The following is a 25,992-nucleotide window of genomic DNA, read 5'->3' as shown; positions in this document are numbered from 1 at the left end:
ACACTCAAATTTCAAATTGGATTTAAAAAAGCTCCGAACCTCGCAAGTCGGTGCAGCTCCTTCACAGGACGCGCTGCATATTTTGAGTTCCGTTTCATTTTCAATCGATCTAAGGTCCAGATTCGAAGTTGCGGAGAAATCGAGATCAGCTTCTTAGAAGCAGGAGCGAAAACAGAGGCTCGATCGAATAAGGAAGCATTCGAGTTATTCGTTTGTTAGCTTTCCCTGTTTGGAGCGCACACTGGGTCTCGTTGCGATCGATGAAGAATCCGTGTATCTCTCGAAAGTCTCTTCGCCACGAGATTCAAGTACTGTTGGGTGGATTTTCATATATTTCTATGTGTATTCGTACATTAATGTGTACGTAAAAGTGTATGTACAAGTGTAGGGTATGTTCGTGAGTCGAGAATGAAATGGCAGTGGATGAGCTGGGGTGAAAGTGGGCGGTGAGAAGGGGGTTGAGGGAGACGAGGCAAGAGAGAGTGAGCAAGGGGTCGAAATACATCGTACAAAATATGGCGGCCGATGGGGTTCTCCATGGGGCAACTTTACAGCCCGACGGGCCTGCGACCTCCACCCACTCCCTTCCATTCCCTTTGCTACTTCGTGTGCTTACAGAGCTTGCCTCTTGCTTTCCTCTTGCCGATCCTATCATATTTATATATGTATATACGCACACACACACACACATAGATAAATAAGCGAGAGCGTTACTGCTGTATACTCATCCTGGCTGCTTCCATCTCTGCTGGTCCCGCGACTCATCAGCATGAATATTCATTATTCGATGATATTTCTCAGGGCCCTTCCACTACTCTCCGTCTCTTTCTCTTCGCTTCTCTCGTACAGCCATCCAGCTCAATACGTACCTTTTGCCGCTCTCGTTCATCCCCTTCTTGTCTTCTATCCTTGCCATCCGTCGGATCGTTAATTTATATAACTACGATCGACATCAGCCGAAAGAGAGGGGGTGGTGTGCTAGGGGAAAGGGTGAGTCTTACCAAACGACCTTCTCTTTCATATTCATATATACATACGCATTAAGATGCGTCTGTTTGCGTGTGCTCACGTATATTAATATGTGGGTGAAGTCAACGTCAGACATGTACGGAAGGGAGACGCGTTTTACCTGATGCCCTCTTCCGCTCGCTTTCTACCCTTCGATATATTGGCGCGCTTCTTCCCTTCTCAACTTCGCTCGTGGGCCATAAACGATGTTCTTATTTTTCTTCACGAATCCACGCTGAATTTTCATATTCTCATGAAAGCTGATCGTTCATTGACACAACTCATCACTCGGTTTTCGGACTTTGAGGAAACTTACGTCCGCGATGAGCACAGCGAGAGTTTTTTTGGACGTTGCGAAATTAACCGAAACCTGGCGCCGGTCTTCATCTACCTGAGATACCAACACTGAAATCTTCGGAGATGGCACTCGCGAATAAATGGCCTGAATTGAACAACGAATTGAGAGTTCTGGGAACACTTTTCGTTGATATCCACCCAACTTTTTTTCTATCTATTGTTTTTCTTTCGGTGACTCCCGAACGATTGCTTACCGCCCATAAATACATAGATCTTATATAATGAGGTGCTGTGATCGCGGCATGCAGGTTAGCGAGTTCTGCACCGCGGCTAATGTAACGGCATAGGGAGGTTAAGAAGGGGTGGTTAATAGGCATAGCGTAAGAAGGGTGGCTTTAATGCCTCGGTAGGTTCTGAAATATTCAGCTGCAGGTTTGCCACTCACCTTGTATGTGTATAGCAGCAGCACATCGTGCTAAACTACTACTGTGTGTTTTCTCTACACGTAACTCTAGCACTCGGCCCTTTTGCCAAGAGAATCTGCGGGGCGCACAGTGGATACTCGGCTTCGCGGCATTGCGTATACATCACGATTTATTATACATATATACAGACACTTACGTGTGTATATTTATTTATATATAAGGGGTGTTGGGATATTTCCGAGTCAAGGCGCCAAGAGGGTACGAGTAGATAGGGTTGGGTGGATTAATGAAAGCCAATCCACAGAGGGAACCCTCTCTTCCTTCGCGTTCTCTATCCTAACGTCACCGCGCTATAAACAAACCGATGCGGAGATTCGGATGGCGGACGAACCCTCCTCCAGCCTCTTTCAAAAGTTTATGTTCCTGCATATCGATGATGCGCTGACGTTTCAAATGATCTTCCACGAGTTTCGAGTTTTGAGCTAAGAATACCAGAAATTGTGATCTCTTTTAGGGAGAGTAGAAATGAGGGCTGCGGTCGTAGGCAATAAAAGCCTTTTTTTCACCCCGATAGACGATTCCGGATTTTTCTTTTCTAGATTAAGCCTACGATAACGTTGAGAAACGAGCTCATCTTCGGACGCAAAATACTTTGAATTGTATATCGTAAAAACGTTGAAGGGAGAGTGGAAGCTCCACGCATCGCGCCCATAAACATTACTGCTGCACACGGATATAAAATATGCATGTGTGCTTTTTTAAAGCGTTCGTTTCTGCTCTCTCGAGCTTGTATTGTCACGTGTTATAAATGATGCCGAAGTAGTGTAGTTCCACACACAATTTACACCCTCGTACCGACACCGGGGCATTCGAACGATATTTTTAGCCGGATCTCCTTTCAGGCGAAAGTGCAGTTTCCTGCCGAGTAACTTATCCCAAGCACAAAACGCCAGGAACAACTATACACAATGATCTGTAACGAGAAAGTTAATGTCGCGTTTTTGAGAAGATAGAAAATAGCATTAATGATCCACTACGAAGTGAATAATGCGATGGAATCCTTCGAACTGCACATTCTGATAATTTGCAATCTTCTGAACTGAAAAATCAGCTTTGAAACATCGTATTAAGATGAAACGGAATTTTTTCATTGCAATTTCGGTTCACGATGTTTTCGTCGTTATTAAAGTCGTTTGTGATACGAAACAAGGTAGTTTTGGGTCGAACACTTTGGCCACGATAAACAAACCCTAAATTTAAGCTCAAGCTAGTGGCACTGCAGTAAAGAGCTTTGTAATGGCTCATTCCAACATAGTTCATATTAATTAAATATGCGAAAGATGTAAAAATATGTCAGCCCTCAGTGATTTTAATGGAGCACCTTTTGTGGGGGTTGGGAGAGGGGCGGGGGTGGGGGGGGGGGGTTGAGAAATCAGGGAGAATTGAGAAGGCACGAGAGGCGGCAGGGGGTGAAAAAATGGGGTGCTGCTTATTGCAGCTTCGAACTCTTGTATACGTAAATTTATAAAATATTACGATGGCATCTCGTTTGAAGAAAAATTTCTTTTTTCCGAGAGAAAGAGAGAGAGAGAGAGAGTGGGAATGGGAGGAGGGTCTTGGAAGTATACGGCGCGGGTATTGTAACGGCCGCAAGAGGGCTAAAACGAGCTTGAGCAAAGGAGAGGGTGTAAGTCTGTGTTGACACGGAAATACAGCAATCTCTCAGGGTATTAAGAGCAAGCTCGACCTTTGATATTAATAACAATAATAATACGCGACATCGGTGACGGTGAAGTGGGCTGCGATGCAGAGGGGGTTGCGCCGGAGCATTCGAGGGTTGGGACTGATGGTCCGGGGTAACTTTTGAACCCAGATACAAATTACAGCTCATTTTTATGCCATTTTAATATCGCCACGCACCATTAAATATCTCCAACCTTCTCCCCTTTTCCTCTGCAATCTCGTTCTTCCAACCACTGATGCGTTACCCGAAGAAAAAACCTCAGTCGCTGAAATCGGTAATGCTACTTCCGTACTTTTTCTCTCGTAATCATAATCGTACCCGGGGCTTTATATCGACTTTGGGATCCGGTTCATTCTATCCCCGAGCTGCGCTATTCTCGCATCTTCCCAATTGAGCACAGAACTGGAAAATCTGCTTGGGTTCCATTTAAAAATCACAATCATGATCCCGAGTATCCGGAATCTAGGATTCAAAAAATAAACGCCCTCGTTTCAACGTTTCTTCCCGCATATTTTGTTGGCGGAACGACTGTAGCCTGAATTCTTGGCCCGTACGTTCAGTCTCTTCGTCTCGTCAAAATGACGCTTATGATTTTACTGCCGGAAGTACGCACTTTTATGCCCGTATTGCATTTTAAGTTATGCTAATTTCACCGTCGACAGATATCTTCCGAACGTGACGTGGGGTAACAACGCTCAGGCAAGGCCGTGCGAGAATACATATTCATGCATACAGAGTGTCCGGAAGATTAGCTTCCAAGTTTATAGAGTGAGGAACTCGTCGCATGTTCTGCGGAGAAAAGTTATCAGTCATTTTTTTTATGTGAGACACCGCTTGGGAGATATTCATTCATTAATGACGATCAATGCTGCAGGAAGGAAGGTCGGCAACGGGGAGGGAAGCCACTCCCTTGTAACAGTGTCGGATTGGCCATCGTCGATTCATTGATGCCTCATTAAGAGCACGTCGAACAGGAATGCCTCCGAGGACTTTTTTCTTAAAACTTCCGCAACCGATGGATTTTCGTGAGAAAGATTAACGATTCTAGAACTTCCTATAGATAACATCAGCGAAACTGCGTCTTGATGCGATGCGACAGCGACGTGTTCCCAACATTCTGCATCAAACATATTCATAACGTGCGCTTACTATATGCAAAAGAGAAGCACATACACCGAGGGATCGAGACAAACGATTATGTTTTATACTATTCGCGGGCTTTTATTCCCGAAAAGAACGCCCGTCAGCCATAGATGACGATTTTATGTCGCACGCTTTTTACGACCCCTACGGAATCGTCTATATAATATAAAATAGCGCATCACCGAGCATACTTCGAATTGGGTTCGTCTCAGGAGTTATGAGCATTTACCTACGGGGAATTTACTGACTTTGTGGCCTTAGACCGAAGTTGTGTATTCGCGTGTAACGCACCAGTGGAATTGTTGATACCTCGATGCTCCCTCCCCGATGCCAGCGAGTCTTCTTACGCTTTTTAATAGCACATACAGACGATTGCGTCAATAAAGTTTTATTCGATGTGAGATTAACCACGATTTATCGGAATCGAAGCTTAAAATTCTCTAAAAACGACGTTTAGTGGAGAAATATTCATAAAAATATATAGCGCGAAAAATTGAGTGAAATGTTACTCGGTTTCTCGTGTAGTCGAAGCATTTTTCTGAACATATAAAAACCCGGAGGTTCAATACTTTTCGCCTATCCGTTTTTCTGCAAGGAACAAACGACTCGTAATTTGGAATTCGTGCAAGAGCCGACCGAAGCATTCTCGTATTTCACTGAGGATTCCGAGACACGGCACGTTGAACGAGTGCGCGCGTGACCGTTTCAAAGTCATCAGCATAGTTGGACCTCTCGGTGGCGACGGTCTGGTCTCACGTCGAGGCGAGAGAAACGATCGGTGTGCTGGTCCGATTACCAGAAGACTTTGCGAGGGGCGATCTGATGTTAGACGAATGGAGACGAGGAGGGGGCGCGGGAAAGGGCAGTAGAAACTACAGGAACCTTCTGTAGCGCGTCTACGTTCGTCTCTCGGGTAATACCAAGGACGGAAAAGCTTGTGGAGAGGGTGGGGCGAGGAGCAGAAAGGGGGGTGGGGATTGTTGCACGATAGTTCGGACGATCTATGACCCGAGTTCGCTAAGAGACCACGAAAGGGTGGATTTACTGGTTCTGGCTGCGTTCACACCACACAAATCCAAGTGACCGGCTGAAGTCTCCTCGGCTCTCACCGCCCCCTTTTCCTTTCCAGCATCTCAGCCCTTGTGCGCATTCCCGCGACTTCCGTCTGCTCCCACGACTTATGGCACTCGAATTATTTTCCGGAACCGGTTCTCAGACCCCTTGAGCATTGATTGTCCGAGGGCCTGTTCGCAGCATTGATGAATTCGTTCCTTTATTCACGGTGCCTCTAATCTCTTGCGTTCTAAGATTTTATGAAGCCCAAGATGACGACGACGATTATCAAAACCGAAAAACTTTGATTCACTCGCAGTTCGTTTTTTCGATTCTCAATACGATGAAATACCGTGCAGGAGTAATGGAAATATTTTCTATGTGCCCGCATTTCGCTCCGTTCCTTGACGACAAATCCGGCCAGCGATACCGCCAACGATCTTTTTCCTTCGTCATCATTCAAAATTCCGTGTGTTCTTGAGCAGGCTTCCCTCGCTGTTGTCTCTTGTTTCAGCAAACCGGAACGACTCGCGCAACTTTTATATATTTCTGATGTCATCTCCCGTATCGGTCTACATAGAGAGGCTAAGAGAAAGGGAGAGGAAGAGAGAGAGAGAGAGAGAAGAGGCCGACCGAGGCAATACCGATATGCACCGTTGCCTGTGTGGTTTAGCGATGGTGCGGGCCTGTAAAAACGGCGCTCGTTAGCTCCGTGAGAAATTAATTATTTGCCCGCCATCGCCGCCGCAACGGTTCGTGTGCTCGAGTAATGGTGAAAAATGTCTGGATTGTGCAGGATTACTGGGTGGCCCTGTGCCTGCCAGAAAGAGAGATAAAGATCTCTCTTCAATGAGAGATAAAGAGAGCGCGAAGGGGGAAGGGGTACATACATATACACGGAGAGAACAAGGGATGAGAAAAATTTCTGAAGGGTACATGCGTATACATAGACGAGTCAGTGCAGCCGAGCGCTTTGCTTTTCGTAACGGAACAAGAAGCCCGCGAGTGAGGAGGGGGTCGGGGGTTGTGAAAGCAGAGAGAAAAGAATAAGAAGAAACGTATCGGTGTGGCTCGTTACACTTAAATTGGAAGGAATGACTGAGTGTTCTCGTTATTCATCGCGAATAATATAGAAAAAGAAATAACTGAAAGACCCCCTCCCACCTCGGGATCTCGGCTCTCCGCCTGTTCCCGAAGGGTGAATTCACGCCATTCGTATAAATATCTGACTGTAGCACCCCACTCTCGTTCATAACCGACTACTCGTTATTCTTGGATACCCATTTTGTTCACCTCAAAATCAGCCCATTCGATTATTCGATTCTGTTTCTTCCGCAATCCTTCAACTCTCACCCCATGTAATCCTACTACAGAACATCATTTATTACCTTCTTTGCTCTCTGGTTTTTACGAATTCTTTCGAATCGTCAATTTTGACATTGTACTTGATATTTCCTGGTTCTCCTTAACATATCTTGTCGAAGCTTTTTCAATCGAACGCTTTCATCGGTTGCCAATAACATAAGCGCATCCTGCGACGTTGTTTTCGAGAGAAAATGTTCACCTCCTTAATGCTTGAGCGTAGAATGATTTGGAAATCGTCGGGACCGGGCTGACAGAGAATTTCGTCTATTAACCGACGTTTATACTCAACTCATTGGTGGCGAACGAGGTGGACCTTTCGGCCTCCTTCTCACACTGGGAAAACCACGAGTTAAGGCAGAGGGTTGGTAAGACTATAGGCGAGTTGTTGGCTTGCTGACCGAAGAAGGGGTTGCCTGGAGTTTTGAGCTTGGCCACAGCGCGGTGTGGCTTTCTCTTCAACCTGCTTTCCCCGTCTTCTTCCCTCTCTTCCTCGCGCTCCTAAGACCAAGTACCTCTTTGGCAGCCCCTCGCTACTATCTGAACCATTCTCCCGGCTCTCGGGTAGTCGCGCGTCCGCTCGGTCCGGTGGTCTTATCCTGAAAGGGAGTGGATTGATAAACCAGCACCCCCAGGATCTCTCACCAATCGAGCGAATTCTTGCGGCCGGCCACTGGCGTACAATCCAGGGGTTCTCGATGTTCAACCCACTTATCACTCTCATTTTCTCTTTCTTGTTCTCACAGACTCCACGCTTCTCATGCCAGCAGTTATTTGAATATTTGTTTTTCTTCACCGATGCGTTTATAATGGAAAAACGAAGTTTACAAACACACCGGAACTGTCGATACATTCGTTTAATAATAATTTTTGTAGAATTTTCGATTTTAGGGTGATTTAACACAGAGCCACCGTGAAGCAGGCCTGCCCACCACCGTGGGCAGGCCAAAAGATCACGTATAGAGCCGAAGCAGCAAAGAATCTTCAACCTGGATCAAGCCAGGCTCAATAAATATTCCCAGAATGTTGGATCGTTCCTGTCCGGAGTTCGGGATCTCCGGAGTCACGTGATCCTTGCTCGACGAGAAGATGATTCCAATAATGGGTGTACCGAGTGGAGTAGAATTGAGGATGACGTTGAGTGAAAGTCGAGTATTACGCGGGCCCAAGTGTCGCGCGTCACGAAAAGGGAAAAATTGTTACATATTGCAGTTCGGTGAAGCTGAGCATGCTTCTACGGAGTTAAGAAATCGTGTATCCGGTAATTTGCTACTTTGCGGCTTGTCTTGCCCTGAGCGAAGGTTTATCTAATCTGCTTGTCGGACGCGTGTATTATGCGTTGAGCACCCTCGGGCTATGTTTCTGAGTCTTCAACGACGAGGGAACTGGACAGGGATAGCCAGGGGTAGTGGGTCAAGCTGGACGATGCTCGAGAGCACTAGAGCATTGTCGACGAAAGTTCCCATCGGGAGCTCTAAAGGTTGGGGTAATTGGATAGAGGAGATCAAGCAGCCCTCGACTTTCCTTCTCTCTCTCTCTCTCTTCGTCAACACGAAAACATCTTACGGATCGACCGAAAGGACCCCCACTCGGACATCCTGTGCCACTCTCACTTTCGCCTTCCGATGCTTCGTAACTAGTGTTTGGCTAGTCCGCGGTGACCATTCTTCCCCGTCGCAAGGTCCCTCGTGGATTGAGCATATAAACCTATCGACCCGGGCTAAACTGGCTTCCTGACGCGGATATGAGACCGTAAAACGAATACTTTTTGCGGTCCGAGCGCCCAGCGATCCGACTCATTGACAGCTCAGTCGCAATTCAACGCGAGACTTTCTCTTTGCTGTTGTTCGAACGACGATGACCTTGGTTGGAGGTGACGCAGCAAAACTCGTTCGATAAACGCCACGTTCGGAAGATGACACTCCACTTTTGGAGTAATTAGCGTTGAACGGATAGCAACTGTTGGAAAAAAGTGGTCGATCGAGTTGTGCTAGCTTTTGGTTTCTCAGAGCTTGGCTCATGAGTTGAGAAGAACAAAAGTGACGTTGGTGGGAAGCAGAAAGTAAAGATCCGAAATTGTTTTATGATTGTTTGCTCGTGAAATGTATGATGGTGTAAGCACTCAGAAGTATATTGGATAAGACAAGACGGCCCGGAGGTATCGAGTCGAGCGTTTTCCACCCTCTCGAAGTCGTCGTCCGCCCCGTTAGCGATCTAGGAGAGCTCACAATGGCGGGTGCGAATCCTCGGCAACTGCCAAACGATCCCTCGGAGCTTGTGCCCCCCTTCTCCCATTCGAAATTCACTGTCACGCGATGAAAAAAAGGTCAAGTACTATCTTACCGGATGAGAAGGACGAAGAGCGAGAGGCCCCGGGTTCGTTCGGCGGAGCGTTTTTCTCGCGTTTTATAATCGCGCGCGCAAGCTTCGCTCCCGTTATTAATGCGCACGTCACACGTAATGGCGCGAGTGGTGTGAGGCCAAAAGCGAGCTTCGAAGCTTGCAGGCTTCGGAGGCGGGCGGAGCGGGAGGATACTGCTGACTGCTCTGGATGAGCGAGAGGAGAGGTGGATATTCGCGTTGGAAAGAGGAACCGCACCAGGGACAAGAGGGAGAAGAACGAGTATGATGCTGGTAACGAACGTAAATCGGACGATAAGTCTCTACGAGGGAATCGGTGCGCCAATTGCAGAAGGCGGACTTTTGATTTATTCTAATTGCTATTTCGATAATGGAGCAGAGGCCACCCGAGTCACACACTTACACATGGACGAGCTCTTGCCCGAGTGCGCATTCACCAGTGGTAGCAGCACCTCTTGCATTCCCATTATCGAACTCTCCGCGGAGACCACGGCAAAAGCTTTGCCTAGCTGCTCCATGTATGTATATTCTTGTACAAATATATGCCAGATATACAATTGTTTTCTAGTTAAGGTGTAATGTCCAGTGGAGGGCTGGAAAAGCAGGAAATAAACTTTCGGCGTTTCCAATTATTATCCAATTTCCATTCGCACCGAACACTAAATCTTCCATCATAATAATCCAATGCACTGTCACGTACACAGAAATTAGAATTGTCACGCGGTGAGTCTCTACTGTAAGCGGGTGAGAATGATGGATCCGATTTCTCATTGTTATGAAGTGCACTTCCGGCCGGCAGAGCATTTTTCTTCTTCGAACGAATACAAAAGTGCGTGACCATTTTCTGTGCTTCCCGAGGTTTTAATTAAAACGAATCGTTTACAGATAGCGCTCCGTCTTTTTCCGTGTTAACCTCGATTCAGAATTTATGTTTTACCAAGGTCGAAAGTGAGGGCACGCAGTGACCGGACTCCGAGAGGCTTTCGAATATATTGCCTCGAGAAAACGGGCCAGTCCCCGCTAAGCGAACCGCAAGCCAACCGACAGGGCGAAAAGCATCCCTCGAGCCTCAGGATCGTGCGGCTACTCTTCGGAGTCTATACGGCATATTAGCTCCTCGCATGTGTGTGCATTTGTGTGTGCATTAAATAAGCTCGAACGTCGAACACAGAGCGGGCCGGTGAACGCTTTGTGTCTTAATACGGTACCAGGTCGCTTCGAGCATTAAGTGTCCTCTCAAAAACCACCGCTTTACCCATACTTAATCTCTGCGTGTCCGGCAAAAGCTTGATGGACCCTCTAAATACCCTTAGCACGTTAGAAATACGCTCTCGCCCGGTGGAAGCGTTTTTACGTCGCCTCTTTTAATCCGTGGCCGTAATTTGCAGGGACCTACTTTGACTTTCGCAAAAATTCAATATCGCGTTGACGGGATGAGGCTCGGAGAGATTGCGACCGGAAGCGCTCGAGCTTGGAGAGCCCGATGCCCGAAGCTCTTCCTACCTATGGATCTCGATCATTTCCCAAGCGAAATAAATAAAAGAACGACCACAAAAACTGCTCGAGAGGAAGGTGATGAGACTGGCGCCGAGGCATAAGTGCGTTGTGCTTCCAAGATGCTGTTATATTCCTGCGGAGTGGAGGAAGAGGAAAAAACAACGTGGGCCAGGATGTAAGAGGAAAAAAAACATCGCAGATGGCCCCCAAGGGTCCCGAGTTCGAATCCCATTACCGGACTCGCGCCCGTTAAATAGGTCTCGCATCGTCGACCGGAAAATATACCTACACACATATTCCACTCTCGCTCATGTGGTCCTTCGCTCTCTTACCACCTTTTCTTCTAAACTACAACTTTATACATATCTTCGTACGAGCTTCGTCTGTGTGCGCGCCACCAAACTCGTTCTTACGTCCCCCACACACTCGCGCCTTCGACTTTTCCTTTTTCCAGCCATCTCCTTATTTTCCACACGATGGGAATCGATGCGTTCCATTAAGGAACTGCGGGAATCGCATTATCCTCGTGGAATTGGCTTCCACCGCAAACCATTCGACGAAGACTCTGTTTATGTGAATTAATGCATCGAGCCCGAGCTGCAGAAATCGAACTCGGCAACCCCATCGCTCTACATATTCCAACAGAGCATTACTCCTATTAAGCCGATTCCCATCGCGCAGTAGGGAAGGATCGATACAGATCAGACCCGGGTGGCACGATTAACCTCTGAGCTGCTCCAAAATTTCCTCTGCTCCCAGCACTCGCTTATATTTTTAAGCTTGTGTACGCAGAGTTCTTATTGATTGAATCGAACTTAAGTTAGTTGTAACAACGGGAAATTCAATAAAAAATTCTCGTATTTTATGCATTCAGTTCTATATCGAAAGCAGCCGAGATACGATTTGACTTTTTTACGAATTCGTCACGACAAATTTATTTATGACTCGTCGATGAGGTCGAATTGCTTTGGGAATTGAGGTTTTTTTTTTCGTTCAATTTTGTACACTGTCATCCTTGCACCGTAGAACTGAAAGTGCCAGCTCGTAGAAAAGCAAAGGAGAAAGAAAGTCTGAAAACTTGAACGTATAAATGTTGGACACACGTACAGATACGTTATGAGATATGTATAAAAAGCTTCTGATGCTATACATACATAAAATTGTCGAGGAAAGACGTAATTCCTACGTGCCGTATCTCTTTCAGTGGAAAGAGATGCGGCTCGAGAGCGATTCACCCGCTGGCTCTCGAAAGCTCGCGCAGATGAGCTTATACGTCTTCACTCTCAACTCTTTCCACGTAGTTCTCTACATCCACATGTACTCGTTTTTTATCTTATATCTTATCTCATCTTCTTTTTCTTGCACTCGTTCTTGCTCAGTGATCGCGCGCGCTGTCCCCTATTTTTTTGCATCTCCGTAAGGACGGATTCTCTCGGTCTCTCTTTTCCTTTCTCGCACCCTCTCTCCGCATAGTGAGAAAAAGCAACTCGAGGTGCATGGGACGAAGGAAACGAAAGGAAAATAAAATGTAAGTGGAAATTTATCGCCCCGGGCGATAGGAGACGTTTTCCGTACTTTTAAATATTTTATAAACTTTCTTTTTCTTCTGCGTCTTCGTCTTCTTTCTCGTCTTCGTGTGCTGCTGCTGCTGCTTCTGGTGCTGCGTGTGCTCGTTTATACACTCGGGGCAATGATGGTGATCGTCGTGCGCGGCGTTCCCGGTTCATGCGGGCCTGGTTCCCAGGAGCTTCTCTCTTCCATCGAATCGACAACGATGTCGACGAGAAGAGGATGAGCGAGAGAGACAAAGGCGAGAGAGGAAGGATAAAACAGCAGACGGGAGTAAAAAAGTGGGAGGAGGGGAGAAAACGAGTGGAAGAGCACAGGGAGATGTGCTGCTCGCTTACCAACGTTATACTGTCGATTTTCTTTACATTTTTTTGTTCCTCCGGCAACGAAGCATAGTACCGGATATTCCTCCTTCGTATATATCGTAATGTTATTAAAACTTCTAAATGACTATGGATCGCTTCGCGAGTTACGCGTCTCATTCTCTCTCCCACAGGCTCTTTCTTCCTCGTAGTATCTCGCGCCCTTACTACGCCCCCCCAAATGCTTTTGGCATTTTATTTTCAGCTCCTTTTACGCTTTTCCAAGTATGCTCTTTTTATCGTTCGAGCACACGAAAAAAACGAAACATTAGCCCCTCGTGAAAATGATTTAATGACACGGATAACTGCGAATAATTGTTACAGAAAAATCGAGCTTTCTCGGATTAACGATCCTTGGCAACTAGAATTGTCCCTTATTCTTCGAACTGTAATCTCAAAATAATCTTCATCGAAACTGACATGGACCGTTCCTCAGCTAATGCTTTTCGAGCCAAACTTTTTCAGTGTTCTGTTGTCTTGTAACCTTGTTTTTTTTTTTTTTTTTTTATGAAACTGATACTGTTTCAGGTTCATTGCGAGTTTGACCAGAAGAGCAAGCAACCTGGAAGCACTTCTCTCGTCGATGGAGGCTTTTGGGACAATAAGGGGACGTCGAACGAGGGTAAGTAATACGTTTTTTTATCGCCCCACCGAACTAATAAGCTCAAGGATGAAGAAGTAAGAATAAGAAAGAAGGGAGTGGGGGGAGGTGCGAGCAGAAACAAGAAAAGCACCGAATACCTTGAATTATTTATCTAATCGACGCTTTTTTGTTACCGTAAACCACCGAGAGTTTTAATATTCCGGTTGTTGGAGAATATTTTAAGCATCCGGATGAGCCGAGCGCGCACATGCTTCGACATCCAAGTTATATTCACTCGGAGCAAGACCGCGTCGATGTGTACATGGCGCACTCACGAATACGCGCAGGGAGTGAAAGTACTCCTGGTATTACGACACCCCCTCGAGAATTTATTACCGGCAGCCAATCAAGAAAGAAATCTTCGAAGTCCTCATGAATGATTGAACGATGTTTAAACGGAATTAATTGATGAATTCTTTATTTGCTTTAGGTTCATTGGCCCTTGGCCTCTCTCCCATTGACAGGTATATTTCCTTTTTACGACAGTTTGTCTCGTAAATTTGGTGGCGTTGAGGTTAAGGCAGCGAGATGAAATAACAAGGCTCCGCACAGTGATGGCCGCTCCAAATTGAGTTTTTCTTTTTATTGATAATTCTTCGAGGGAGTAAAAATTGTACAAGTTTGTCAAGAACCAGCAGCGAAACGATCATTCAGCAATGTATTCGTTCATATAGGACACACGGAATTTCGATGCTCGAATGAAAAAAACCACGAATACCATCCTCCTCCGACATATTTATCTCTCGTGAAACAGCTAATGATACTTTCTAAGTACGTGTAACGGTGGCTTACACAGAAAATCCCTCGATGTATAGCAGCTAGAGCTTGAGGGTATGAAAAAATGGCGAGATATATTGCATCCTCGAGCTGACCCCGACACGAGAAGCGAGAGGGAGGACGAGTATCTGGACCGCAGGGAGTCTTTCTGGTGGGAACGGTAGTAGCGGTGGGGAGATTACTTTTCGATAAGGAATAATTAAAAATTTTCTCGTTTAAAGTAGCTAATTTCGTTTCTGCGTTGCCCGGAGGCTGGGCAAGGGCAGAAGCCGTGAAAAAAGAGGGAATATTTTGCCGGGGGGAGGAGGAAGACAGAGCGAGAGGGTGAGAGGGAAAATGCCGCTTCTGCATCATCGTCGTGGTGGTGGTCGTCGTCGTCGTCGCCGCCGCGGCCGCCGTCGTGGAATGAGAGACCGGAAAAAATAACCGCTAAAATGCTCGGAGATAAAGAAGATAAAGGCTTCCGAGAGCTTCGCTGTGGTTCCCGTTGTAATTTACATCGGTGTGTGATTCCGGAGTGAGCCGGAGCAGCGTGCTCAACCCGAGAAGCCACTCTGTAAGGAAATATCTCATGTCACCGGTGGACCAAGCACTGATAACGATGATTAAAAATTACGAGTGACTCCGCGAAAACCGAGAAAGAACAAGTGTACCGAAAATTCGGATTATTTAGTGCCGGGGTCGTAGATTATTATTGACGTGTTTTTAATCCCAAAGTTAATCCCAAGCTTGTTCGAACCTCAACGATAATCAAGTCCAAAGTACTTTAATGGGGAAAGTAAGAGCGGAGATAGTAAATCGAACGCAACCAGTACGAAGGTTTCTCCTTGTTGTTCGTGCGTTAGAAAATAAACGGAGATCCTCAACCGATTGACAAAGTACTTTGTCTCTGTATATCGTCATTTCTGTATTACAACGCTAGTTTTGGTTTAACGACTCCGGCTCCTGCGACTTGGCATCCATAAATCCCTCGCAAGCATACGGCTAGTGGAGACTAATGTAGTGGTAATAGAGTATAAATGGGAGGTCGTGACCCGGGGTCAGACCGTCTTACACCCCTAAACTGTCGTCCACCATCGTCCAGGCTCGCCACCTTCTCGTCCTTCGTCTCCGCCTCGCTTCGCTCCCTTTCTCTTTCACCTAACTCTCAGTCTCTACCGGCCAAGACCTTAAACTCACATTGAGGGTTTGTGGCTTCGACCCTCCAGTATCCTTGTACTCCTCGCGCATCGATTACACCCAAATGACTTACAGTTGTTTCCTCACCCGTTCTTCATCACATCTCGCTTCGGCACACAAATCATATATATTGAAATACCGTTTTTACAATGTTATTGTTATCGCTACTGTTAGCTTGACCACTCACTTCGCGCTGCGCTCCTTCATTCAATGGGTTTGGAGACAAAATTGTAAACGAATCTTTCGAATTGACATTTTTTTCGAGAAGAAAATGACACTGAAACGAGACGCGGAATTTTATTTTTGTTTCATTTTATTCGAGTTTTCGAGGGAAACTGCTCTCGTCCGTGAACTCATTTACTTTTAGAATATTTATAGCATCGAACGAAATAATATTGAGGAAGACGTGACCTACTCGTCGTATATTCATTAATGAAATTTTTCCATTGATTTTATGATCACAGTTTGAGCGTAGACACGTAATGTGCGTTGCAGAATTGCTCCGTTCGATGCTGCCCCGCCGTGGCCGCCGCCGTAACTAAACTTCAGAGTGGGAGAGCTGACAAAACTTTTCCCGGTCGTTCCAGCTCGGTTCTGACAAGCAATGTCGCTTTCTCGAGCTCTCCCGTACTCGTTTCTTGCACTCACAGATATTACAGTATCGGAAGAATGTTTTTATTTCTTTTGACTAATAAAATCTCTCTCAATATTAGAAAATGATAAAAATTATAAGTGCTGACACTCGCAGTTTGGTGTTGTCATGAAATACTGGCTGTCGCCGAATCGTGCGTGAAAAAGAGATTTCAGGTTCCCTTTTTTTCAATTCTCGAGTCGTCGAGTATTAAAAAAAAACAGCGAAATGGACATAGGAAAATTGGTTTACGTTAATCGAATTGAATTCTATCGAAGCGATCGATTCCATGCGCTAACGCGATGGAGATTCGTGGACATTTGGGATTCTTTATTCCCCTTTGCCCACCGCACAAAGTTACGCCCGCGGTTTCACGTGATTCGCGTAGTAAGAGAATCCAGTGCCATGGCACGTAGGAGTGCGCAGAAAAAAGGTGGAACTTTGCTTTGAAAGTTGTGCGAAAGTTCAAGGGACAATGGTCTCTTGTACAGCGAGCAACACTCGGTTCCGTATAAGCAGAGCAAAGGGAGTAAGGCGAGAAGAGTGCGAGGGAACAGAAACGGTCAGAGAATGAAGCCCCTTCGCCTATTTCTCTATTTTGTAGGGACGTGTGAGGAGGAGAGAATGGCGTCGTTGATGTTGGTTACTCTCCCGCTTTTCGTGGGCTGGAGCAATGCTGACCAGTGTTCACTCAAAGATACGGTTGACGGGCCACAACACCGAGCAGCCCCTGCATCACTGGCTTGTCCCTCGTTCGTTGAGTATCGCAACACTCAGCCCGCTGTTGAGACTTCTTCGAGTCAACCCCTTTGCACTTTCCACATGTGTTCGCATTCAATTTCTATTTCTCCACCTACAGATACCCCATTATACACTTTAGTATGCTATCGCGTTATACCCATATACCGTTCTATTACGATGATACTCTTGCGAAACGAGCCTCGCTTTCTCGGTCAAGTACAGACCCAGTAGAATATACTCCTCAAAGTTCGCAGCGGTCTCGCATAAAAGGATTGTCCGCTGGCAAAAGTTTCATGACTACGTTTGACAACCTCCTGACCAACTGATATAAATGTAGAATCGTATCGCCAAGAGGATCGTGTATATTCCAAATCGCTCGAGTAATTGTGACACTTGTCCAAAGTTTCACTCTACGTTTTACCTCCCCTAATAAAGTGTATTAAAGTTGGTTTTCTATTTCATGAGAAAAGTTACGAGGAGCAAGCGAGTTGTGATCGCTGGGATGCATTGAACGATGTTCCAACGGTAGCGCGGGTCGAGGAGATTAATTTTTGGTGAATTTTGTGTCGAATGAATCGTGCTGTCAAGCCGAATGTCAATATTTGCGGTTCTTCCACAGTGAGGATCACGGACAAAAATAATTTTCCGTTTTTGCCTCGGCATCGTTTATATCGGGATTCGTATAACTGTTAATTATATCTCGATGAGCCATAACGGCGATGGCGGAGAGAAAGAACGGAATATCAAACCCTCTATCTATTCAGCATCGATTACATCTCGAGAGTCATTGGTTTCCTGAGCTTCGAGGGGCCACGCGAACCCCTTAACAACTGCGAGGATAAACAAAAGGGCTGCCGTCGTTTTGGCACGGCCAGATGAGTGTTGCGTTGGAATTTCAAGCGAAAGAAAAAGAGATAGCGAAAGGGAGGGGAGGGAGGGAAAAATGGGGAGACGGTCGAAAGAAGATCTGTATCGAAATTTATTCGACGTTTTTACTCTCGTAGAAATCACCCTCCGAAGCGAACACAGTTGTGCCTAGGACCGTGAGGATCTACACATTTGCGTTGGGAGCGATGAAGGGTTGAGCAGGAGCCAGCGAGGGAGAGGGAGAGAGAAGAATTCCACTACTACTATTCCCGCGGGCACGTGAAAATAATTCTACGGTGTTTGACGACGCCGCAACCCCTTCAAATGTCCCCCTTCCTCATCTCTCACGGCCTCAACTCCAAGTCGTTCCTTTATCTTAATGAAAGTCCATAAATAAGAAGTCTAATGCCACGGAAACGGTGTATATAGATCGGGAACCGAGAGAGAGAGAGAGAGAGAGAGAGCGCGCGCGAGAAAGAAATATCAGAGAAAGAAGCAAAAAAAACATCGCCCTGTGAATCGTGGGTGGATTTCGGGGAGGGAAAAAGCCATTGAGAACGAAGCGGGACAACCTTGAATTATTAATCCTTTCTTGTCGTTTTTTCTCTGAAACAGAACCACACAGCGATGGTACAATCGTAAAAAAGTAAAAAGAATGGGAGAGAGAAAGGAGGCGAGAAAATAGTTTTTTTCCTGTTCGATCGTCCGTTTTTCTTCCTTGCTCCCTCGTATGTCATATGTCATCGTCAAACGGTGGTGAATTTTGTCTGAGACCGTATAAAATGAATCTTGAATAAAACCAACATCAGAATTTCTACAAAATCGTTTTGAAAACATATTGATACTCTTCGTGTACTGATGACTATGTGAGGCCAAGTTGGGAGTATCGTGGTTCTGAGTTTTAATGATGTTTCACATTTCTGTAAAGTCAGATCGTCATTCAATTTATTGTTTGAAAAAGTATCTGATTTGCAAGGTAGGAAAAGACTTGCAAATAATACCGTTAACTCTTCTGTGTAAACGAAGACTTTGCACAGTTGCCCTCGCTCCCCCCATTTGATTTCTCTTCTTTGCTTTGGAACGAAAGCGAAACACTCGGTACTGGGGGGGGAACTGCCGAGCCTTTCTCGATTTCTGATACATTGAGAGGACTCTTAGAAAGTGATAGAAATCGAAAGCGAAAGCTCATCTACCGCGGAAACAAAAGAGAAAGAGAGCGAGCGAAAGAGTTGGCTCCATTAAGAAGACTTTTCAACGCTCGACGAGTGGGAGAGAGGCTCGAATCCAGTGCGATTAACAAGGTCTATAAAAGGGTTTATCCCCAGCGGGGATGAGGACGAGAACGCGGGTGTTCGCGAGACGTGGGGGTTCCAGGAGTGAAAAGAACTTTGCGGAAAAAAGGGTTGAAAGACACGGAGAGAACAGAGTAGCGAAGTAGGTAATGCTGCTTGTAAAAAGGAAAAAAGACGGAGGGGAATTCCGTGCGTAAGCACACCGAAACGGGGAGGGAGAGAATTATAAACGGCAGTCACACACTCTCTTCGTGTATACGAAAAGAAACGCCGATATTTCATTGACAACGATCTGCGTCGGGTGGATAATGGCCTACAATTTTACCGGGTGTGCAACCACCCCAGACCCTTGGCAATCTTTATTAAGAATCCAGTTTAAAAAATAATTATTTTTAATTTGTGATTCATAGTCGGTGGATAAGGTTTTCTTCTCTCCCTCGATTCTTCATCTTCGTTATTTTTTTTTGCTGCCTTTATTATTGTTCCAGGCGAGTGAAGAATTAGTATGGTTGGCGGGTGAAGCTGGGCACTGTAAAATGATATTGTAGTGAGCCGCATTTGCTACTCCATCATAGGGAAAAGAAGCATCTGCTGTATGCTCGCATCTTCTAGGAAAAGATTGCTTTTTTTTTTACAATCTCATCAAATATTCTTTATTACGATTCTCCCTAGTGCGTTTCAATTCTCGACTTACTCATTGCATTTGTCGAATTAAAAGTGTCAACAAAAAAGAACAACGATGCTGGAAGGGTTTCGAACAAGCATGACCTCGGCTTAGAATTCCTCGCTTCGAACTTGAAGTTTTTTCTGCACGCGCGAAAAGGCCAACGCTTGATTGGAGAAGCTCACAGGAAGTTTGCGTTTCTACGTGGCTAACACCACGGAAGAACCTTTTCGTTTGGTGATGAGTCGACCCGCTACATCCCGCCCATTCGCACCCTCGTGAAAAGACTCCCCAGGACACTCGTACGCACCATCGTCCATACACAGCGTAAATTCCCATTAATTTTCTGACTCCGTTTTTTTTTCATTTTATCCTTGTTTCAGTCCTGATGTCCTCGAGCACACTATAAATATTTAAACAACTCCCTACCATTTCTTGTAAGCGAACCAGGAGAGCCGACTCCTTTTTTCCTTCCAGCGTTGTCCGGCTAATAATAAAATTTACATCCGCGTGTCTTCACCCCTCCGAGTCATCGCATCTGGAGAAAAAACAACGAAACTGAACTGGGAAACGAAGTTTACGCGGATGGACGACGATGGATTTTTCAACGCCGGTATCAAAAGGAAGAAGAGCGAAGTATCAAAGTAGTCACGATTTCCAGAAGGGAAACTTGAATATTAAAACAATTAAAGTAACGCAGTTTTGTCGAGTGATTTTGAGAACGGATACAAGACGCAGCGTTGCAAAGGGAGATAGGACCCGATGGCAAAACCATTACTCTCGAAAACGAGAGCCTTGGCTGAGAGCAGACGGTGGGCAAAAGGGTACGAGGGTCAAGAGACGCAAGCTCGTTAAAGTAGCCTGTGAGGTTGTCCGGGGAGAAAAAAGAGAAAAAATTGCTTGTAACGGGCCTCGGCGCATTTCGTCATGTCCCTCCGAACTCTTCGTATCGAGTCAAGTAACGAGTGAGTTTACGGCTACATTTCGATGTAGAAAAAGCGTTTACTTTTTCTGCGTTCCTTCCTCCTCGGAGGATCTCCCCCAGTCTTCCTCCCTCTCCCTGTTCTCGTCGGGAGCCGTTTGCGCTATCGTCCCTTTGAAAGGACAAGTGAAATATACGAAATAAATCTTGCAAAAGCCCCATTCAGCGTTAGACAATGAGATCGAGGAGAGTCCACTCTACGGACGTGTGCTGCTTTCTTGTACATGACCAAAGGGGTTTTGATGCTGGCGCCTCGTGGTGTATTGTTTGTGATGCGAGGGCCGCTGTGGGGTACACGTAGTAAGAGAGCAAGACCGAATGAAGCAATGAGAGAAACGCGAACTCGAACATCAGTGCAGAAGCACACGCTTCCGGCAGCGAGCGCCTGTCTTCCTCTTCCTTGTGCTCGGTCGTCACCGTTCCTTTTCCATCACACGTCGCGCTGAGCAAGTGGTTCCTGGCAGATAGACGGAAGGAGAGGGAGAGCGCAAGAGAGGGCCAGTTTCTCTCGCCGACTTGGTATCCCTGTATATGCTTCTTCATACAGCATCGTTCACGACCTACGACCCTTCTAGCTGCTTCCAACCCGTTTCTCCAACTGCCTTCTTCCATCCTCGTCGAAACACTCTACAACGCTCAAGGCCCTTCGCGCCGTCGAGCGCTTTCCCGTCCGGTGCTTTCTCCATTTCTCTTTGTCTCTCTCTTTCTTTCATTCGAGTCGGTGTCGCCGGGTAAATACCGCTGGTGTGTGGCCAATCTTTGCATGAGGGCACGAGCAGGGCGCGGGGACTGTGAAGAATGGTATGCGACTCCGAGCGGAATAGGGGAATCGGGTAAAAGACAAGCGGCGCGCAGGAGAAGGCTGTCCTCTGCGACCCCTCCCGCACGAGCCTCGGACCAGGTCCGGCATCCTTCGTGAAGTATATACTAACACCCTCTTTGCAAACCTACCAGTACTGATGCCTCTGGCGCGGTCTCGACAACCGCAGAGCAAAGTTTCCAAAGCGAGCCCAGCCGCGATATAAAGCATTCACCCCTTTTCTCATTGTCCATAACTTCACGATTGTACTAAACAAGCATTGACGAGCAAGAATCGTCGCAGTCAGCTTGTGGAAACAGAACGTTCAACAATGATCTTGCTACTTTATTTCTACTTTGGCACTCAGAACCCGGAAAATTGCCAGTCTTTTTGTTTCATATTCTGGAAAAAGTTTCGAGCATCCACTTCAAGGTCCGTGCATTCCATGATTGTAAGATATGCCCGATGAAGCATCTGAGGATGATCCACGCATCGGTTGGACGCAGACTCGAGTTGACAGGACAACGGAAATATAGTCGGAGTGAGGAATGAGACGGATGATCCGAGGTATCAGGCATATCAGACGGCCGAGGTCCGTGCAATTGTTCGATACGACAGACCTATATATGGAATGCCGTAGCGTTTCCTCCGTCTCGCGGTAATATTGATTAACGCTCGTGAAGCCGAGCGTAGAACCCATACGTACGCATATACCAGAGGAATAACCGCCATAGGTTACACGCGAAGGTGGAGGAGAAATAGGCGGTAGGGCTATGGGGGTATGGCAGAGGTAGAACGCAGCCTTGGTACACGTACCTGGCGGGAAGCCTAATCCGGTTGGGCCATAAACAGATCAAGAGCAGACTAAATCCGGCGCAAATTGTTACTAATTCGCATCTTAATAACGACCGCGTCAGAGGCGTCACCGTATCTCAGAACGTGGCAAATTAGCCACTATGACAAATGACAGTCGGTGGGCATACACGTGTGCCTACTCACAGGAGAGAGAATCGCCATCGCTCTCGCTCCGATCCCGGATTGTTCAGCTTCTCTCCTTCCGTCGCTGAACCTCCCCGAACCCTTGTGCATCTTCCTCACCCTCCTATCTACGACGGAATTGTAGAGAACAAGCATAGGAGTGACCGGCACACTCGCATGTATGCTCGATACTGCACTCCCGAATCTCGTCCGAGAATCCATTTGCGTCAGCCTCGGTATCAGCGTGTACGTGCATGCGAGCATTTGTATCCGTTCACAGTGAGCAAAGCATCCGCGATTCTATTGGCTTCGATGTGCCGGTTGGGCCGATGCACGTGCGGCGACAGTGTGCGGATGGGTGGTTAGGTACGAATCCGACAGACATACCGCGACGGAGGAGGAACGCTTCTAGGGAAAGAGAGACGGAGAGAGAACCTCGGCTGAAAGGAGAGGCTCAACACGGCCATCGCCGCTGGGCTGCACAGCGATACTCTCACTGTCTATTCAACATGTGCAACCGTCAACGTCCTCAGATACAATCAATCAAATCAATTGATGATTCAATTGTCCAATCACGGAGTGCCATATGATCCCAAGTCAGTTGAATCGCTACACTCGATTCAGAATACTAAAAAGAAGCTTGTTACTTGCACGAATTCATTTCTGATGCGTCTAATGAGATATACGACGCTGGAATCACGTCAAGACGTTTCGGAGCAACTCGGCTCTTCGAGACGTCGGCAATCAGTAGAATCATTAACGCCAACCGATTGATGACATCTGTTTCGTATCGATAATACATTCGAAAACTATTACCTTCGAGCAAATGAAGCCACGTACAAGGCCCGGTCTAACAATCGACGATTAGCGTCATGACCAATTACTAATGATAATGGCAATGCTGGATGATTACTTCCGATCAATAATGCATCGGTTAGCAAACGTCACATCACATGTGTAGTTAAATACACCCTCTCACACGGGGGCGCAGACTGTATATACGGTTTCATCCACCGCCAACGTGATATCGAATGTCACTGGCAGGATCCGTCATTTCGTCGGAATACGAGAGATTCGACCGCATGTCATTGCGGTAAGATCTCCACCTCACTCTCCTACTGGTGTGCAGTTATGCATCGCTGTTCACCTGTCTCTGATTTACCATTCTAGCGTTCAAGCCGGCGCACCCATACATGCATTTACCAAGTCTGCCTGTACAGATTTTCGTAATGCTGAATCTAATACACGAGAGACAGGCCTACCAGCGTTTAGGGTCCAGAATATATCCTGTGCGGCGTACAGTATATTAGAGAAACGCGGGTAGGAATGCCGTCCTTCATTATATTTGGCTCGGACGTTTGACGAGCCGAAATGCGTATATCGTATGATGGCTCTGCACTGTGAGAGATTCGCCAACGGCTAACCTACGCTTCGGACAACCCAGGCTCTTTTCTCGGTCTTTCGTAACGGGCACGTAGCAGCGAGGATTGTTACTGCGGGAGGGAAGGAGGACGTTGAGCCGTGTTCCTGCTTGCTGCATTGCACGGCCTTCAAATCTGGGCATGAACGGGGTCGGCATCGTGGATTGCTATTTACAGATTTGATGGGAGAGTCTTTCTAGAGCGATCTCGATGCGAGTCTGATGCGAGTTTGCAGCGGCATCTCTCATTCGAATGATGTTTATTTCCAACTACGTGAGATGGCAGGCTGCTAAAAAAAAGTCACGAAGCCCAGAACCATCACGGTCTTTCGTCTCCCCGTACGTCGGAATGGTTATCAAGAATTCCTGAACAGAGGATCTTCGGGTTACGTAGTACTCGCAATACTCAGATTCATCTCCGGGGTCGTGCCCCCAGATTCGGTGGATTCGCGCTTTGATAAATACATATATACTGAAAAGGGTTTGCTTCTGGTGGTCAGCATAACGACGAGGATGTTGGAGGGCTATCTATGCGGATACGTCGTCTGTGCACCCGCTCCTTGTATTCGCGAGGGTGGTATTGTGTGACGTCATCATTTGCATACGACGCAAGGTTCGGTACGGCGGCTGGTTGGTGTTGCTACCGCCGTTGCATCCAGCAAGTAACAGACCTCGCCGTTCCTTCTCTATCTCTCGACATGCTCAGCACTCCTGTGTAGCAAGTGATGCTAGGGTGAGAAAGCGAACTCTGTGTCGGTAGGAGGGAACCACCAACGACGTCCAGCACCGTCGCGACTATCTGTTACGTATACATCGTTCTCGTACCTCCCGTTTGCTCTGTTCCGTCCATGTCTCGTATCTATCTAATTATTGTTGGGCGCGCGAGCGAGCGGACCTCGTACGTTTCTACTCTCTCCTCCGCAGTTTCTCATCCCCGTCCTCTTACTCGGCCTCTTTCTCTCTCTTAGCATCTCTCCCCGTCTCTCTCTCTCTCTCTCTCTCACTTTGACTGTGATATACCGCATGCTAATAAGCGGCTAAAGACCGGGGACCATGCCACGCTAGTAATAAATCTTAAGGGCCAATTCTATATTGTGTTGTCGGCCGTACCAGCAACTAATGCCACGAGAGTTTCTATTCCTAAGACTACATTGTCACAGGAGATATTCTACCTGCAATAAGACAATCAAGATTTTTCACTCGACTGCTCATCAAGCCGAATCTCCGGAACATACTTCATGCTTGTTCCACTTGCGTCGTGACATTTTCACATGATTCCTATCGACACGCCACGTGTATCTGGTAGTAATGACGATTCCAGTGACGTGGAACATAGTCACATTGAAACTGTTGGGTATCGACTCGATTTGTAACACATAAAGCTGGGGCGCGTATGCAAGTGTCACACTCTGTGAATTCCGGTGTGCATGTGCTCGATATCACGATACGTGTGATCGACGTGAACGAGAGAAGCAGGTGGGGCCTATACTGTGGTCCGTAGCATTGACGAAGTATGAGGTCTACAGAGCAAGAGAGCCAACAAACCAGAGAGACATCGACTCTCTGGCTCAGCACGAATCGCGCATTCACCGCACACACATCGAGCATACTGCAAACACCCACGACCGCTCCCCCCATTCTCTTCGTATATCGCGGCCTGTTCAGCTCATCCCTCTCGAACACCGAGACTACTGAGGGTTACACGAAATTGAGCGAGGGAAAGGGAGGATTCCGGGACGGTGTATACGCACTCGGTTTCGCCCAGTCGACCCCTGCGCGTGATGCAACACTGACCACACATCAATTCACTGCAAATGGACATCAATACTGGTAATTAATACATCGCGCCTCTCTTCCCTTCTCATTCTATACCTCGCTTCCTAGCCCTCCATATCCACCGTTCGACCCCTCCACATACCGCATGCACACGTCATCAAACCTTCCCTCTTCGTTTTCAGGCATATCACATGGAAATACGTCGATTACACATGAGCAGCGATAAGTCTGTCAAATGATATCCCGTTTCTCTACTTCGTTGTAGGATTTCTTCATTATCACTTCATTGATCAATATTCAGCTTTTAAGTATCTTAAGACAAAGAGCTGTCAAGAATTCATATTTAAACATTTAATGTTTTGAGCTAATTCAAACTTACGTGATATAGAAAGCATTGCAATGCAACATTGACCTCGTATGTT

At 46.6% G+C, this 25,992-nt stretch overlaps 1 protein-coding gene across 1 annotated transcript in view; it reads left to right on the top strand.

Annotated features, from left to right (window-relative positions):
* The window catches only part of LOC122411684 (uncharacterized), a 94,894-nt gene that overhangs the window by 12,090 nt on the left and 56,812 nt on the right, over nt 1-25,992 (top strand). Inside the window, exon 3 of the mRNA XM_043420678.1 lies at nt 13,350-13,443. Coding sequence (XP_043276613.1) covers nt 13,350-13,443 — 94 coding nt within the window. The remainder of the gene's footprint in view (nt 1-13,349; nt 13,444-25,992) is intronic.

The sequence above is a fragment of the Venturia canescens genome, chromosome 5, assembly GCF_019457755.1.
Source record: "Venturia canescens isolate UGA chromosome 5, ASM1945775v1, whole genome shotgun sequence".
NCBI classification, from domain to species: Eukaryota; Metazoa; Arthropoda; class Insecta; order Hymenoptera; family Ichneumonidae; genus Venturia; species Venturia canescens.
Note: the sequence above shows the minus strand (reverse complement) of the source record. Positions and strands in the feature narration are given on the sequence as shown.